Source organism: Bos indicus, chromosome 2 (assembly GCF_029378745.1).
Source record: "Bos indicus isolate NIAB-ARS_2022 breed Sahiwal x Tharparkar chromosome 2, NIAB-ARS_B.indTharparkar_mat_pri_1.0, whole genome shotgun sequence".
NCBI classification, from domain to species: Eukaryota; Metazoa; Chordata; class Mammalia; order Artiodactyla; family Bovidae; genus Bos; species Bos indicus.
The window spans coordinates 125,822,904-125,841,200 of record NC_091761.1 but is presented as its reverse complement, the minus strand read 5'-3'; the positions used below and the strand labels follow the sequence as shown (position 1 = coordinate 125,841,200).

Genomic DNA, 18,297 nt, shown 5'->3' with positions numbered 1-18,297 from the left:
GGGAGTGGGCCAGGAGACTGCTGGAGTCACCGGGTTAGAGATGCTTGTCGTGGCTTAGTCAAAGGTGGAAACACAAGGAAGGGGCTCCATTCGACCCATGGAGCCGTCTGTCCTACCAGCCAGAGAGGCCTGTGAGTCAGCAGCCCCCTGGCTGGAGTTCTAGATGCTTGCAATCCATCCCAGCCCACCTACCCAATCTTATTTCTCAGCGACCCCTAGCCCAGGCTTTCCCCCTAGCTGACTCGGCCTCCTCTCAGCTGCCCACCCATGCCCACCCATGCCCACCCATGCCCACAGCACATGCTGCAACCCTCACCTGACCTGCCACTCCCTACCACCACCATGTGAGGGTTAAGACACCGGCACAAAGACCCCTGCTCATTTCAGCCTCATTTCTCCCCTCCCTGAAGTCTTTCTGGGCTTCAGGCAGCGGCACAGCTCAGTTGGTAAAGAATCTGCCTGCAATGCAGGAGACCTGGGTTCGATCCCTGGGTCAGGAAGGTGCCCTGGAGAAGGAAACAGCAACCCACTCCAGTATTCTTGCCTGGGAAATCACATGGACAGAGGAGTCTGGCAGGATACAGTCCATGGGGTTGCAAGAGTGGGACACGACTTAGTGACTAAACCGCCACCACCACAGCAGCTATCAGGGAGCATGTCATTATTCCCTTTTTTCACTTTCCCAAGGCAGCTGTAAGCTGGATAAAGGCAGACACCAGACTCGAACCCTTCAGGGTTGTGGGGACACTCAGACCATGACAGGCTGCGTGAAGCCCTCAGCACAAGGCCAGGCACCCGGAGGTCTCACTCAAGGGCAGCTCCTCCCTGACCACCTGTGTCTGAGGACACCCATCCCGGGTGCTCACTACTCCGCAGGGAGGCTCGGCTTCTCTGCCCAGCCAGGCAGGGGGATGAAGCACGTTTGGGGGTGACATGGAGGGAATGCAGGATGCGCCGTGCATTTCAAAAGCACAAGTTGGTGACTCTGCATCATCTATGCTCCGCATCACCCACGTCTTACCTTGCCCCAGCACCCCCTCCATGCGAGATGAGCAAACTCCTGCTTAACCGTCAAGCTCCGGGAAGCCTTCCTGATCCATCGCCCACGGCCCAACTCCCCCCATGCGCCCACAGTTCTGGGGGCCCTGCTGCGGCACTTCACAGCACAGGGCAAGTGCCTGTTTATACACCAGCCTCTCCCGTGAGGCTAGGATTATATTTATTCATCTTTCCATCTTTAGCACAGCATTTATCAGGCATGAATCAGTGTTAACTGAGTGTGTCTCTCCCCATTCCCAGTTCAGTTCAGTTCAGATGCTCAGTTGTGTCCGACTCTTTGCGACCCCATGGACTGCAGCACACCAGGCTTCCCTGTCCATCACTAACTCCCACAGTTTACGCAACTCACGTCAATCGAGTTGGTGATGCCATCCAACCATCTCATCCTCTGTTGTCCCCTTCTCCTCCCGCCTTCAATCTTTCCCAGCATCAGGGTCTTTTCAAATGAGTCAGTTCTTTGCATCACATGGCCAAAGTACTGGAGTCTCAGCTTCAACATCAGTCCTTCCAATGAACATTCAGGACTGATTCCCTTTAGGGTGGACTGATTCCCAACTGACAATCAAACTCAGACATTTCAGCTCATGGTCTCATTCTATGCTCATCCCAGTCACAATGACAGTCAGCCCTACCCCAACATCCTCCAGCCCCCTTACCTAAAATCATCCTCCACTGCTAGACTTCACCCTCTCCTCTTCTTTTAAAACAATTTCTTTTCTTTTTTTTTTTTTTCCGGTCACACTTTGTAGCTTGTGGGATCTTAGTTCCCTTCCAGGAATTGAAGCCACACCCTCAGCCGTAAGAGCACGGAGTCCTAGCCACTGGACTACCAGGGAATTCCCTCCTCTTCCTGTAATGATACAGGATGGTGGTAACTCCCATTTCTGAGCTCTTATGATGTGCTCGGGGCTTTACAGACATTATCCCACTTGCTTGTGGAGACTGAGGCTCAGACAAGGTGATGCAGTTATGAACTGGCAGAATCTTCTGCCCTTAACACTGGCACAGATCACCTGGCACCTCATCAGGGCTGAGTCTATTTTAAAAATCATCATCTGTTCTGCAAAATTCAGTGCTTTTATAGTTACATATCAAATTGTCATACAAAATCTCGCTTTGCTCATTCAATGCTTCAAGTGATAAGTCTTGCTACTCCAGCGAGGTGGGGAAAGGACTGTTACGTAGGAGATACAGCAGCACTTGGAATGGGAAGCCCTGGGTCTGGCTTCAGCTGTGCCACAGTCAGGCTATGTGATCCTAGGCAAGTCACCCAAGTGCTCTGGGCCTTCTTTTGCTCGTTTGTATAAAGGAGAATGACAGTATCTCTCCAAAAGGTTTTCTGATGCATGCTCAAAAGCACTCCACCCACTTCACTGAAATAATAAATTTTATTTATCCGCAGCCACCTCACCCCTGCGTTTAGCACAGCACTGGATGCCCAGCAGGGATCAGGAAGTCTTGCTGAGTGATTTTTCAGTTGCTGGAGATTCAGGAGTCACAGAAAATAAGCCACTATTTCTCCTCCTCCTGATCCTAGAAGGACTCCTAAGTGCCATCACTGATCATTATGTTCAGAATGTGTCAAACTCTATGCCACGCATCTTACAAGGGCACTCTCCCTGAATCCTCCCGACACCCCTGCCAGGCGTTACCCCATGCTTGCACACGTGCATGCTAAGTTGAGTCTGACTCTTGGTGACCCCATGGACAGTAGCCTGCCAGGCTCTTCTGTCCATGGGATTCTCCAGGCAAGAATACTGGAGTGGGTTACCATTTTCTTCTCCAGGGCATCTACCTGACCTAGGGATCAAACCTCCATCTCTTATATCTCCTGCACTGATAGGCAGGTTCTTTAATCACTCACGCCACCTGGGAAGATCCCCATGTCGGGAATCATCAGATTGAGACTCAAATAGGGAAAGTGACTTGCCTGAGTCACTACAGAATTGAGCTAAGATTTGAACTAAGATTTCAACCCAGGTCTGTCAAGCTGCAAAGCCTCTGTTCCTAACTACCATGTTTCCTGAGGAAACTGCTCTGGGCCACTCTCTGCAGTCCGAAAGTCCTGCCCCGAGTCAAAGCTTTGGGCTGTGCCCAGTAAGCCCCGTTTCACTCAAGCGTCTCATCTAAATCCTACCTGTTCTTCAAGGCCTAGCTCACCAGTCATCTCCACGAAGCCTCCTTGGTCCTCCGAGGTAGGAAGGTCTTCCTTTTTTTCTTTTTCTAATATTTACTTATTTAATTTTGGTTGTGCCGGGTCTGAGTTGTGGCTTGTGGGATCTAGAGTCCTGACCAGGGATCAAAACCAGGCCCCCTGCGTTGGGAGCATGGGGTCCTGGCCACTGGACCACTGGGCAAGTCCCAGGAAGGTCTTTCTGCCTCCTCTCTACCCTCAAAGAATTCTATCTGCACCTCGACTCACACCCAGTTTCTACTGCCTGACTCTTCTGCATCTACACTGAATTCCTCAGACGAGTCCTTAAGCTCCTTGAGAGAAGCAGCTCTTGTGCGTCTTTATTAGCTCCACCAGTCAGGCAGGCCCAGAGGGTTGTGGTAGGGTGCTGACTCCCCTCCTGCCCTGAGCTGTACTCAGAGCCTTGGGCTGGGCTCAGTGGGGTGAGCTGGCCCTACCTCCATGCTGGCATCCTGCCTACATGGTATGACATCCTGATTCCTGTGGGCCCTGGCCCCAGGAGATAAGATCTCATCCCCTGGACTGATGGCAAAGATCCAATAAAAAGCAGAGCTCTCAGGCTCTTTGCTGGTTTGTAAAAGAGTCAAAGGCCTGAAGAATCTGATGGGTGAGAGCAGCAGCTTCTGGGTTGCAAGGCTTGCACTTGGTTCTCCTGCATGGACCTGTCTGGACAAAGCCAAATGGCTTCCTGGCCAGGAACAGCTCTTTTGACAGAACAGCAAGCCTCCCACCTCCATCAAGTGATGTTCCTCTTCTTCATCTGGCCCACTGCTCAAGATCACCTCCTCCAGGGAGCCTTCCCTCATCTCTTCTCCTCCTCTCTGAGCCCCTCAGCATCTCAGTCAGAGCCACACAAGTTCCCACCTGTATTTTGTTCCCAAGCAAGAGAGCTGGCTCTCTGTGGACCCACTTATTTAACCCCATAACCCTGAACCAGAGTCGGAGATGACCATGGTCATGAACATGAGAACTCTGTGCTTTGAAGCCAAGGTTCATGACAGCAGTGGCGCATTCCCCAGAACAGTGGGGCTGCGGAAATCTCCCTCCAAGAGCCTGTCTGCGCAGGCCTCACAAGAGCAGGAGCTCCCCTGGGATGACTGCCTTTCCTACTGGAATGTCCCAGAGAGCCTTTCAGCAACTGAAACCGGCAGACAGGGAAACTAAGGCCCAGGGGAGCAAAATGACGTGCCATAGATCAATATTCATAGAAAGAGGCGGAGCTAGGACTAGACCCAGTCCCTGAGTCCAAGCCTAGAGCTCTTTACCTTACACAGGTGGCTTGATAAAAACTAAATCTGGGGGCTTCCCTGGTGGCTCAGTGGTAAAGAATCCGCCTGCCAATGCAGGAGACATGGCTTTGATCCCTGGTCTGGGAAGATCCCACATGCCATGGAGCAACTAAGCCCATGAGCCTAGTCTCTAGAGCCCAGGAACCACAACTACTGAGCCCACATGATGCAACCACTGAAGTCCGCCTGCTCAAGAGCCTGTGCTCCGCACAAGAAAAGCCACAGCAATCAGAAGCCTGTGCACTGCAACCGGAGTGTAGCCCCACTGGCTGCAACGAAAAGCCTGCACAGCAATGACGACCCAGCACAGCCAGAAATAAATAACAAAATTTTAAAAATACACTTAAAAAAAAAGCTAAATTTGTCCTCCCACACTCGTACATGCATGAGAGTTTCTGAAAAGGTGCACAAGAAAGTTAACAGGGGTAACCTCTGGGGAGTGTGATAGTGGAGGTGGTCAGAGAAGTGAGGAGGCTAATATTTACCTTAATACCTTTCTCTACTGCTGGATTTTATTTTTGTTTGTTTTGTTTTACCATGAATGTGTTTTACGTATTCAAATTATAAAAATAAATCTGCCACCGAATGGAGATTCTGGCCCCAGCCCACCCCCAACACATAAATAGAAACGAAGAGAAGCCTTAAGTCCTCCTGTCCGGGTAAACTATAAATTAGCGAGACTGCCTTTTTGCATAGTTTATGGCCACTGGTCTCATTAATTCACAGTCATCCTGCGGGTGATGACTTGAGGAATCTTACTGGGAAAAGCTAAATTCAATTAGGGCTCTTGGCAGCTCCCTGAGGAAGCTCTGGTATCTTGCTTTTACTTACACAAATTGAGGGCAAACCAAATGGATCCAGACTCTCCCAAAGAGACCCCACCCAGCTCAGAGAGGATGCCCTTGCAGACCCTCCATTAGCGCGAAGTGGAGGGAGATGGGAGAGGCAGAGGCGGGAGGCACTTACACGCGGGCTGGCTGACGCCCGACATCCCTGTGTCAGGCGGGTGTCCTGGCTGCCTCAAACGCTTCCCATGGACACTGTCTCTGCATGGAAGTCAGTCATATGCTCACTTGTCCCCTCAGATCTTTCAGAGCCCTTCTTCCATGCCAGGCACAGAGGAGAAAGCAAACGAAGGCTCTGCCCTCAATGGGCTGACATTCTCGTAGGAATCGCGTACTAAGAATAGATCTCTGTCCTGCCTGCTTCCCGAATTCCTCTCCATCTTCAAGACTGGCTCAAGTTCCCCTCCTCTGAGATGCCTTCCCTAACCATCTGTGCCCTCGGGGGACTGCTTCTTCCCTCTGAACTTTGCCTCTGCCGGGAGTCCGCCCAGCCCTCAGCACACAGAGACCATTTTCTCCAAGCAGACTGGAAGGTCCCGGTGAGCCAGGCCTGGGTCTCTCACTCTTCCTGGTTCCGGATGGGCCACCAAGCTCAGAGCCTGCTGGTGGGTTTCGGCTCATTTCCCTCTACGACCTCAGCTGGAACAGACAAATTAATTAGCTGCCCTCAGTCCTGGCTGGCCAGCCCAAAGCCAGAGCCTCTGTGAGTTTGTCTCTTTGCCTTCTGTGACCTGGTCTCAAATAGGCCCAGCGCTGTGGAAGGGCCAGTCTGGGCTTAGGGGCAAGTGTCCCCCACAAGGGACTGGGAAGGGGACTAGGGAAGGAATAGGACTTCTTCTGAATCTCGCTCAGAGCTGCTTAAGGATGCTATCTTTTCAGGAAAGCTCTTGACTGGGTAATTTGGGGAAACTCCAGGCTCTCATCAAGTCAGTGTCAGAACTCAGGGGTCATGTCTGACCTAACAGACCCCCAAACTGGCCTCATATGTTGATAGAACTTTAGGGGGTAAGGAAATGAAGTCAGCACGATCTCAGGGAAGGGGGTGGGGGCAGCCCACTGATCCGAGCCCAATTCAAAACCTAGTTCAGTTAAAATTAGATTAGCCTATAAGATTAAAAATACCCACATGTAATCACGGGCTGCCTTAAAGTACCAGTTGATGTTTGTCGGCATCTAAAGAGATGGTCGGGCCCAGCGCGGTGTGTGCAGACAACCTTGGGGAGACGTGTCTGACTCAGACGTTTGCAGGGGCAGTGAGCGCTGCAGAAGGAGGCCCACACAGGCGATGGATGACTCAGGGATAACCCAGGTCCTGGGTTTGCTGAGTGAGCCTTCTCTCCCCACCACGGAAGGAAAGGGGGGAGGTGGGGGAGGGCAGGGAGACAGGAGGAGGGAGGGAGAGAGGCAGGCCTGCCAGCCAGCTGCACACAGGCTGGCATTCCGAAGGGAGCCCAGGTCCCTCCCGTGTTTCCGAATGCCACCACTTCCGAGAAGGCCTCTTTGCTTCACAGCGAGGCTTTGCAGGGAACGGGGGCGCACAGTTTTACCACCCCCTCAACCCAAGAAATGATCCACAGAGAGCAGCCAAGACTTGCAACGCCTTCCTTCCCTCCCTATTTTAAAATGATCATGGGAAAAAGAAAACTTTTGAACTGAAAGGGAATCAGGGCATGATGATGGAAAACACCAGCTGCAAAGTCACACAGATCTGAGCTTCAGCCCCAGTGCTTTCCAGCTGGGCAATATCTGACACAGTGTCTCCAACAGGAGCTTGATATGTGACGGCTCACATAATTAACAAGTATCTAACATAAACACTGCGAATGAGGCAATGAGGGCTCAGAGAAGAGCACCTTGCCTAAAAGGTCACACAAGCGGCAAAAAGCTGGAACCAGATCTCAGGTCTCTCGACTTTCCCTCTTCTGCCCCATCCCACGTGTTTTCTGCTATAATTCACTCCTCTGCCTCTCCTTTCTCCTCCCAGAGGGCCTACAACACATCAAGGGAAAGGGAAAGCTCTCCATTTCAAAAGCTTGCTGCTCCACAGACTAGGAGAAGGACAGACTCCAAAGCTGAGTCAGCCTTCACACGCTCACGCTCTTTCTTCATACAAATACTAGGCGTGTGTGAGGGGTCAAGGACTTGGAGTTGAGGTGGCCTGGGCTCCAGAGCAACCCAAACCACCATGCTCCTTTCGCCCTTCCTTCCTCCAAGAGGAAACTGTCCCTCCTGTCAACCGTTCAGGTTACCAACAGGGATGCGTCTGGTCATTTACTCTAGCTAAAGCCTCTTGGGACCTCCGGTCTCCCTTTGTCTTCACAATGACCTGACCAGGCAGGAAAGAGGACAGGGTTTTGGGTTATAAGTCTGGGGACTGAGTCCTTACTTGTTAAGTGACCTACTTGAGGTTTCCTTAGATGTAACATGACATCTGGTACATCAGATGTCATTAGTGGTACATCAATACCACTTGCGAGGGACTTCCCTGGTGATCCAGTGGCTAGGACTCCGTGCTCCCAATGCAAGGGGTCTGGGTTCGATCCCTGGTCAGGGTACGAGATCTCGCATGTCGCAAGTAAGAATTTTCATTCCACAACGAAAACTGAAGCTCCCTGTGTGCTGCAACTAAGACCCAGTGCAGCCAAATAAATAAATATTAACGAAAACAAAAGCACCACCTGCTATTCTAGCCCACAGGACCACTGAGAAGATCAGAATTAAACAATGTATATGCAAGTGCTTTGGAAACAAGTTACAATACTAATGAGAATCAGTACTAAACTCCACATGCCTTAAAGGGCTAAAGACAATTGTGCCACCTGCTCTCAACACAGAGGCTGCCTCTCTGGGGACCCTGCTGGGCCCCAAGGGTAACCCAAAGCAGCCCAGCACCCTTCCCACCCAGAGGCAGGAGATGGTAATCACAAGGTTAGCCACCCCTGCTGGCAAAAGGAAATGACCCTCTAATTGGTCCTCCCCCGTCCAAGCAGGGAAGAAGCACTCTGGATCAGACCACTGAGAGAACAAATAGATGGCAGGCAGGGTCGCTAGCAGAGGACAAAGGATAGGCCCAGCCCTGCGGGATTCAGGTGCACACATGCAGGCTCATGGGGACAGAGGATGCCGGCACAGAACCCCGATGGCTCTCTGAGCGGAGGGAGAGAGCTCCTGCCATCAACAAGTGCCAGCCCCTAAGGGGTGAGTGCTCAGTCACTAAGTCATGTCCGACTCTTTGCAATCCCATGAACTGTAGCCCGCCAGGCTCCTCTGTCCTTGGGATTTCCCAGGCAAGAATACTGGAGTAGGTTGCCATTTCCTTCTCCAGGGGATCTTCCTGACCCAAGGATCGAACCCGCGTCTCCTGCACTGGCAGGCAGATTCTTTACCATTGAGCCACCTGGGAAGCCGCCAGCTCCGACAGGGAGTACTAAAATCCCCGCTAGCAGGTATGGTGAGCTGGGCAGCTACTCCCTGCAGAGGCCAGGCATCTGCTGAGGGGAACGTGAGGGTGGGAGATGCAGCTGTACCCTGAGAGGAAGCTGTACCATGACTCAAGTAGACAACGGCAGCTCCACATCACAGAGGATAAGCCCTCTGAGCTGTTTCCTCATCTGCGAAACAGAGATAGCCTTTATCTCATCCAATTTTAGTAAGAATTAAACGAGATTACTTCTGCCTGACACTACTCTGCATATACTCAATAAATGGTAATTCTTTTTAAAACACACAGCCCCCCCAGCAGAAGAGATGTCACAGGGCAGGCTAGGCCGGACGCCAAAGTTGTGGATAAACAATACGGGATACGGCTTTGGGGGAGAAATGAAAGCAATGGCTGTGGGCTGGAGTGGCCTGGGAAGACGCCCAAAGGGGAGGAACCTGAACAGGCCCTGAAAAGCCGCCACAGCGCTGGACTCTGTGCTGGGCATCCCACATTTGGCCTCTGTCTCAATGCTGGAAGAAAGAGAAGGCATCCTCACCCTCCGGATGAGGCAAGTCAGGTTCAGAGACACCAGGTGCCTGGTCACGCAGGTACCAGGGACAGAGCCTCGACTTTGTGACCTTGTCTGTCCTTCCCACCAGAACTAGAGGGGGAGCGGCTGCAAGGGGCAGGACAGAGAGGAGAGGGGCATCTCATGGGGGCTCAGCTGAGTGAAGCCCAAGCCACACGACCAGCAGAGGCCCTCCAAGTGTCCTGGAGCCCCGGGACCCAGGGCTCCTACCTGAACTCCCTCCTAGGCCCCAGCTGACCTCCCCACACTGTCCCGCAGGTATTCTGCTGTTTCTTCCCAAAGAGAAAAAGGTCACCTTTTCCTTTTTGGAGAGTTCCACCTGGGCTTCTAGGGACAGTTTCAAGGTGACCTTTAAGTTGTTCCTCTCTCCTTCTGAGAAGTGAGAGAAGCGAGTTCTAGTCTTACACAGGAAACCAGCCGTTGGGTCTGATATCCACATGTGTGAACTGGGCAACAACGACTCCCATCTCCCCTCCTCACAGACCTGTTCTGAGGAGGACACGTCAGGACGCACCTTGCAAAGACCAAAACCAAGAAAAGCTATAAGCTGTGAAGGGACAAAGGAAGGCTTTTTTTTTTTGTCTGCGGTCAGGAGACGAGTTGAATCCCTGCTTCACAGGCTGCCAGGAGCTGGACGTGGGTGAACAACTGTATGGGGTGCCAGTGGAGAGCTGGGTTACAGCGAGGCGCTCCCTTGAAACACACACAGGACTGGGAGCCAGGTAAATAGAGAGACAAAGCGGGATTCATGCAGGGTCCAAACCCCAGTGTGGGGTGGGGTGGGATGCGGAGTGGTCCTACCCAGGGCTTGGAGTCGTTCTCACAGTTCTCCCAGTGGGCTCACCCCCCACTCACATCACTAGGCGCTCCCCACGAGGAAAAAGGCAAGAATCTCTGACTGTCGGGCTTCCCTTGTGCCTCAGCTGGTAAAGAATCCGCCTGCAATGCGGGAGACCTGGGCTCAATCCCTGGGTTGGGAAGATCCCCTGGAGAAGGAGACTGTCAGAGAGACAGGAAAGGCCCAAGAAGGGAAGAGACTTGCCCCATGTCACCCACTGAGTCACTCAGAAAGAACCCAGAAGCATCTCCTCTAGAACTTCAGCTCTAGGGCCTTCCCCAGGAGGTCCAGGGGTTGACTCTGTGCTTCCACTGCAGGGGGCACCGGTTCAATTCCTGGCTAGGAACTAAGATTCCACGTGCCACACCTGTGCGGCCAAAATAACTTTTTTTAATAGCATCACTTTATTATTATTTTTAAATTTATTTATTTATTTTAATTGGAGGCTAATTACTTTACAATATTGTAGTGGTTTTTGCCATACATTGACACGAATCAGCCATGGGTGTACAGGTGAAGAATTGTTTTTTAATCTTAGGCTCTAACGCCATCCGCCCTCGGCCAGTGTCTACCTGAGGCTCAGCTCCACAACCAGGACAAGCGTAGAACTGCACACAGAACCTTCTGTTCTTAAAGGAGAGGTGACGTGCAAGGGAAGCAGCTGTCACAGATGACAGAATGAGGCCTCCAACAGGGCGCCTACCTACGCTGGAGCACTGAGAGAAGGGGCAAGACCCCAAGATGAACTCCAAGGCTCCAGAGCGTAGTAGAGAGGGAGCATGGCCTCGGCCGCCCAGCCCACCCCCGGAGTCAGCTGGCACCATGTTCCTTCCCCACAGGACCTGCTAAAGCGAAAGGAAGAATAAAGTCGGTGGGACTGACTTTCAGTCCTTCCTGAAACCTGAAGGAGGGGCTCCTGGCGGCAGCCTAGGCCGAGAGATCCGTAATCCTCCAGCCTCCGAGGAAGGCTCTAGGAGGCTGAGGTGGGGAGGCGTTTACCTGAGGTGGTTGAACTACAAACAGGGGTGGCTGCGCCTCACTGAGTGCTTCCTGTGAGCACAAAGGCAGCTTCAGGCGTGTTAATTTCTGTCCTCACCACGTCAGCAGCACCATAACTAGATACTAGTATTTCCCCCTTTTTATACTTGAGAAAACTGAGGGTCAGAGAGGGTAAGGGGCAGAGGGGTGCCAACCTCAGTTCAACACTGCAAAGGGGCGGGGGAGTTCCCTGGTGGCCGAGGGGTTAGGACTCCAGGCTGACTGCTGCAGCCTCGGTTCAGTCCCTGGGTGGGGAACTGAGATCCCTCAAGCTGTGTGGCCAAAAAACAAACAGCCAAACAAAGAGGGGGAAATGGGCTTTCGCTTTTGGCCACCTGAACAGGGACCCTTAAGATCACCTTTCTCTCTACTCTCTTCCCCAGGATGGCCAGGTGTGAGGGCACCTCTGTTTCCAGAGGCAGAAAAACGTCCTGTCAAAGCAGACACACAGTCTCTCGCAACTGCAAAGGCCCTCAGAGATCATATCCAGCATCCTCACTTTTACAATGGGAAAACTATGGCCCAAGGCTGAATGACTTGCCAGGGTTACCCAAGTCAGTGGAATGGCAGAAATGTCAGACCTGGAAGAAGCCACAAAGATCAACTGACAAGTGGAGAGGCGTCACTGGCCCAAGGTCACAAGGGAGACGGGACAAAAGGCCAAGTTTCCTAACTTCTAGGCTGATACCCGTGTCATGGCACCACCTCTGCCAACTGCCCGGGGCCCCGGCACAGTTTTGGCGGGGACAAATCAGGCCAAACCTGGTCCCATTGGGACTGGAGTTAGGCCTGCACAGACAAACTCCTGACTGTCCAGAGTAGGAGCTCAGTGGTCATGCTGTCGACCTACCAGAAGTCACTGAGACCCACCGCGCATGCACTAGTCCCCTAGCCCCCCGCCCCATGCCCTAACACAATGCCAGGTGCGGCTGGGAGGTGACGGGGTTGGAGAGAGGAGGAGGGCAATTTATAAATAGTGCCTGTGAGGCCTCTTCCCGGTCTCACACAGGCAAATGACACATCAGTCACTTCAGGTTCTTACAGCAAAATAGGACACAGGGGCTTCAGGATTCAATGGATATGGTCAAATTTAGAGATTCTTGCCAGTTTCACAGGTGGGCGAGACTTGCAGAAAAAAGCCCAGTTTGTTCAAGGTCATGTGTTTGTCAGAATCAGTACACACGACTCCCCTCGCCCCGGCCTTGATTTTTTTTTTCCCGGCTGCCATCAGGGGATAGGTGCTGGTGGCCCAGCCCCATGTACAGGCCTGCCACAGTCACAGCACCAAAGCCCTGAATCAGGAAGCCAGCTCCTAGATCTGTAACGACAGAAGCACCCGAGCCCTCCTGCAGCATGTTCCGGAGCCTGCCTCATACCAGCCTGGCATCGCCCTCAGCTCCCGCGTGTCCTTGGGAGAGCTGCAAGGATCCTGCCAAGAATCACAAACTCTCCAAACCCAAACCAGCAGAGTCCGAGGCCCTCGTGCCTTCCACAGCTGGCTGGGGGCTAAAAAGGTAAAGGCGGATGTCAAAGCCCCCCAGGACACCACTTCCAGGGACTTCTGGGTTGGACAGGCTCTGGTGAGCTCCAGCAGCATCTGGAGCATCTATTAGCTGGAGCATCTCCAGCATCTATCACCCAGCAGAACAGAGTGCCCAGACCTAGCGGGGAGACAGCCTCTGGAGGGGAACCACTTTTCTGTTTCCTTCTTCCAAAAAGAACATTTCAAAGTCTCTTCATATCAGAACATCCTGAGCTTCTCCACCCGTCCCTCTCCCACTTGGCTGAGTAGCAGGCAGGCCACCATGACTGGCCCGGCTGGACAGCACTTTGAGACACTGCAGGGTGCAACCTGGAGGTGAGCCTGACCGTGCTCCACTCCCCCTCCCCCGCCTCAAACCAGACTTCAGGAATTCCCAAGGCCCCCTGTCCCATAAACTGTATAAAGAATGGCATTCCCGGGCAGGAAACTGACTCAGGGGCTCCTGACCAGCCTGGGCAGGCAGAGCTGACGGATAACACTCCCGGGATGAAGGAAGGAAGGTGAGAATACAGTGATGCCTCATCTTCCACCACACCTGTAAGTCTCCAGCACACACGTTGCCCACTCTACTCAAACTCCTTAGGCAAACCAAGTAGAAAGATCCTCCGTCCTGAAACAGCCTTCCATGAAGCATGTAATTACAATGGTGGCTGGTGACAGAGCAGACTGTGTCACTTGCTGAAGACACGCCTGTCTCACACACACACACAGCTGGGCACCTGGCTCCAGAGGAGACCTGCCAGGCCTGGAAGCCTCGCTGAAAGTACCTAGGACCAGAAGCATCCTCCAGTCCTGCTCTCTCCCGTGAACAATACCCCGCTCCCATGTGAGGAGGCCGCAGAGCTCAAGTTTGAGAAGCATCAGGATGGCCGGATGGAGGCTGCCTACTATACAGGAGCAGTCCAGACCCTCATTCCTGGGCAGCTTCAAGTGGTAAGGATGGGCAACAGGCTCATCAGTTAGGTGACAGCGGAAGCATCGGGGGCGAGGTGGACTTACCTATCTTCATGAGGCAGGCCAGTAGGATCCAGAGGGCGATTTCGAAGGGTATGCGCACGTGTTGGTAGTCGATGCCCAGGACTGGAAAGGCCTTTCGAGCCTTTGGGCTATGTTCAGCGAAGGAATGGTTAACAGGGCGGCTCTCGGGGGCGAGCTCCGGTGGGGCGGTGGTGACATCCCCAATTGAGCGTTCCCGGGGCGGCTCTGAGCCTCTGATGGTGCTGGCGGTAGGGCTGATCTGGAGGCCATAGCTTCTGAGAACGGGTAGCAGCCCCACCAAGGCTACCACCACAAGCAACGAAGGGAAGATTCGAGGCGGAGGGAGGCCACTGGCGCCAGGCCACAGAAGCATCCCGCTGCTTACCCACCCCCCCCCGACCCTTAGCAAAATGAGAGTAAGACCTGGGACATAGGTAGCAAGGGTCAGCAGGAGGGGGCAGGAGAGCCTCTAGACAAAGTTCATGTTTGAGAGATGTGTTTTTGTGGAAGCAGTCCTCTGGAGGTGGAAAGAAGGCTGGGTTCCTGATCTAGAACGCCAAACTGGGGAAGAGGGACCAGGACCTATTTAGGACCATAAGAAGAGACCAAAAGGTTTGGAACTCCAGGCCTGGGAAAGAGGGTGGGGGAGGGGAGAGGCGGCACCCTAGGGACAGAGGAAGGAATAGAATGGGGGGTACCCCAGGCAAGGAAAAGGGAAGGCGGGGACCCTCTGCTGAGAAAAGTGGCTGAGCTGCTGGGACTCTTGCTAAGGGAAGGAGCAGAGAGCCTGAGCTAAAAGAAGGGGATCGAAGGGGGTGGGACCCAGTCCAGGAAAAGAAGAAAGGGAGCTGAGAGCCCAGGCTGCGAGGAAGGAGTGAAACCAGAGAGCGGCCGGGAGCTTCCCCACCCAAAGAAGAACCCGGGTGCAGGCGCGCCGGGCTGAGATTCCGGGGAAATGGAGGGAGGCGGAAGGCGGAGGCAGGCGGCCTGGAGAAAGGGCGCCTTGGCGCGGGCTGGGGGCGGCTCGCGGTGGGCCAGCAGCGAAACGCCCCTCCTTGCGGCCCCGGCGCGGTGCTGCGCTGCGCCCCGGCCCAGCTTCAGTTTCTCCGCATCCAGCTCCGCTTCCAGTTGCAGCCCGGGCCCTGGCACCGGCGGCGGCTGACTGCTGTCTACTGAGCGCTGTACTGCCACTTATAGGCACCAGCGAGCAGCCGGCGCTGCGGGCTAGAAGGACCTGTCAGTGCCCGCGCGATGCAGCGACCCCTGTCGCCGAGGAAAGAAAGTATCGCGTCGAAAGAGAAGGGAAGAGTCAGAGATAGCCAAAGTCCAGCATCTACAGAGATTCTAACTTTAAAAAGGGTAAAATGCTCTGCTAATTACAAAGCGCTGTTCACATCCACCTTCGCAGTCTCATGGAGACTTCCCAGGAAACGTGAATGATGTTTTATTGTCTTAGACATTTAGTTACCATGTGACCTTGAGCAAATTACTTAACCTCTGTTCCACAGCTATCTCATCTGAAAAAGTGAAGATAACAGGAGTACCTATACCTGTTGTAGTAAAGTATGTTGTGTTAGTGGTTTAGTCGTGCCCGACTCTTCACAACTCCATGGACTGCAGCCCACCAGGCTCCTCTGTCCATGGGATTTTCCAGGCAAGGATACTGTAGTCGGTTGCCATTTCCTTCTCCAGAGGATCTTCCCAACCCAGGGATCGAGCCCTGGTCTCCCACACTACAGACAGAGTCTTTACCAACTGAGCTACCAGGGAAGTCAGTAGTAAAGTATATGTGATGACTAAATGAGATAATCTATGCGAAGTGTTTAGAATGGAGCCCAGGATGTGAAACCATGATTATGCCTCCAGCTTTGCAGATGAAGAAACAGGTCAAGAGAGTTCCTTGGCTAGTATGAAAATAGTTATGTTGATTTTCTAGGACCGCTGTAACAAAGTTCCACAAACTGAGTGGCTTAAAGAATAGAAACTTATTGTCTCATATACTGGAGTTTAGAGTCTGAAGTCAAGGGGTCAGCAGAGGACTTCTGAGGGTTCTGAGGAAGAATCTCTTCCAGGTCTCTCTCCTAGCTTCTGGTGGTTTGCAGCAATCTTTGATGCTCCATGGTAACGCCAATCTTCACTTGGTGATCTCCCTGGGCCTCTGTCTCTGGGTCCAGGATTTCCTCTTTTTACAAGGGTTCCTGTCACACTGGATTAGGGACCCACCCTAAAGACCTGTTGGGCTTCCCTGGTGGCTCAGATGGTAAAGAATCTGCCTGCAATGTAGAAGCCCCCAGGTCGATCCCTGGGTTGGGAAAACCCCCTGGAGAAGGGCATGGCTACCCACTCTAATATTCTTGCCTGGAGAATACCATGGACAGAGGAGCCTGGCGGGCTACAAAAGAGTCGAACACAATTGAGTGACTAACACACACACACACACACACACACTAACGACTTCATCTTAGTTTGCTCATCTTCAATAACCCTGTTTTCAAATAAGTCCATATTCGCAGGTGCTCGGGGTTAGAAACAACATCTTTGCAGAGGACACAATTCAACCCACAGCAGGGGTGGAACTGAGATTTGAATGTATATGTGAATGTGTATTGATTGGAATTGGTAAGATTCAAGTGATCATGGTTGTACACTGGAATCCTTGGAAAGCTATGAAAAACTACCACTGCCTGGGACCTTCAGAGGTTCGTAGCCAGAGCCCAAGAGCGGTGGACAGTTTTTCAAAAGATTCCCCAGGTGATTCTAGTGTACAGCTAGGATTGAAAACTATTGAAAATACTGAAATGCCAACCCTGTTTTTCAGAAGAGTAAATCAAGGCCAAGGAAGTTGAAGTGATTACCTTGAGATCACAAAATGATTTCAAAGGGGCTCGGTTCAGTTTAGCAACTGCTTATGGGCTTCTTGACAAGGATTCATGTTAGGCTTTGGCAACACAGACATAATGGGGAGGAAGGAGGCGGCAGTGATTGGGAGGGGGCACAAAGTAGGTACAACAAGGGCTTCTAGGGGCTGACACTGTTCCCTTTCTTTCTTGGGTGGTGGATACAAAGGTTATACTGTGATTCCCCACCGAGTGCTCATGATCTGTGCACTTTTCATAAGATATGCTCTCCTTTCACAAGGAGGTATATTCCAATGATACGAGGGTGATGTGATTGTGACTGAAGGTGCCAACGTTAAACCGATTCTCTGCACTTCACATTCTCCTGGCACAGGTCCAGCTACTTGCGAGATGACAGAAGAGCCCAGAAGAGCCTTCAGAGAAAGCCAAGGGCCTTGTGTCACCTGACAGCAGATGAAAGGATAACATCAGCTATAATGGAAATAACCGAAGAGAAGAAAAGCGTGTGGGGCAAGAATGAGAATGATGGCATTATGCCTCACAACGGTTCAGTCCTAAACAGTTTACACCCAAGTTCTCCAGGTTTATCAGTGTACCGAGTCCTGTTGCTCAACGGTAGCCATTACTCGCATTTCCATTTTACAGATGGAGAAAAAGTGAAGATTTAAACATAAAGCCATTTGGCCAAGATAACACAGCTGTTAGATAATAGATCCAGGATTTAAGTTAGTTTTCTTACATCTTAATCCAGAGCTCTTGCAAAACACCACAGGTTCAATACAGCAAAAAGAAGGGCAAATGTGGGGTTAGTGGAGGGACTTTATGCAGGTGACATGGAGAGGGAACCCTGAGACCTTTCCAGCCTTTTTTTCCCCATGCCACACAGCTTGCAGGATCTCAGTTCCCTGACCAGGGCTTGAACCTGGGCTGCGACAGTGAAAGTGCCGAATCCTAACCACTAGACCATCAGGGAGCTCCCAGTTCTTTCCAGTCTTGAGGGCAACATTCCCTCCTCACTCTCTGACTCATCACTCCAGTCTTCAGTCAGTCCTTGGGTACCAGCCTGGGAAGTAGCAGATCCCATGAGGACCAGGAAATACCAGCCCTGAGATCCTCTGCAGCCTGGAGAAGGTTGCACCAACATGGCAGTGCCAAGAAAGAGCCCTTGGGAAAAACCACCTGGGACAACCAAGGCCCAGCCTGGACCATGCAGTAGAACAGAAAAGTTAAGGTTACGAATCTAGCCAGACTGTGGGCTTCCCTGGTGCTCTGGTGGTTAAAATCTGCCTGCCAGTGCAGGGGACACCGGTTCCAAGCCTGGTCTGGAAAGATCCTACATGCTGAGGGGCAACTAAGCCCTTGTGCCACAGCTACTGAAGCTCGTAGGCCTAGACTCTATGCTCTGCAACAAGAGAAGCCACCACAGTGAGGAGCCCATGCACAGCAATGACGAGTAGCCCCTGCTCGCCACAACTAGAGAAAGCCGGAGAACAGCAACCAAGACCCAGCACGGGCAAAAATAAAATACATAAATCATAAAAAAAAAAAAAAGAGTCTAGCCAGAGTCTAGGTTCAGATCCCCACATCACCACTCAGTAGTTAGAAGACCTTGGGTAAGTCAGTCGACCTCCCTGTTTCACAGTTT

General features: G+C 52.3%; 1 protein-coding gene and 1 non-coding gene across 2 annotated transcripts in view; both read right to left on the bottom strand.

The window, feature by feature from the left end:
* Nucleotides 1-14,974, bottom strand: part of SLC9A1 (solute carrier family 9 member A1) — a 52,072-nt gene extending 37,098 nt beyond the window's left edge. The window contains exon 1 of the mRNA XM_019980388.2: nucleotides 13,816-14,974. Coding sequence (XP_019835947.1) covers nucleotides 13,816-14,167 — 352 coding nt within the window. The 5' untranslated portion in view covers nucleotides 14,168-14,974. The remainder of the gene's footprint in view (nucleotides 1-13,815) is intronic.
* Nucleotides 14,975-17,553: 2,579 nt separating this feature from the next.
* Nucleotides 17,554-17,625, bottom strand: TRNAE-UUC (transfer RNA glutamic acid (anticodon UUC)). Its single transcript has one exon. It is a non-coding gene; the product is annotated as a tRNA-Glu (tRNA).
* Between the last annotated feature and the right edge of the window lie 672 nt (nucleotides 17,626-18,297).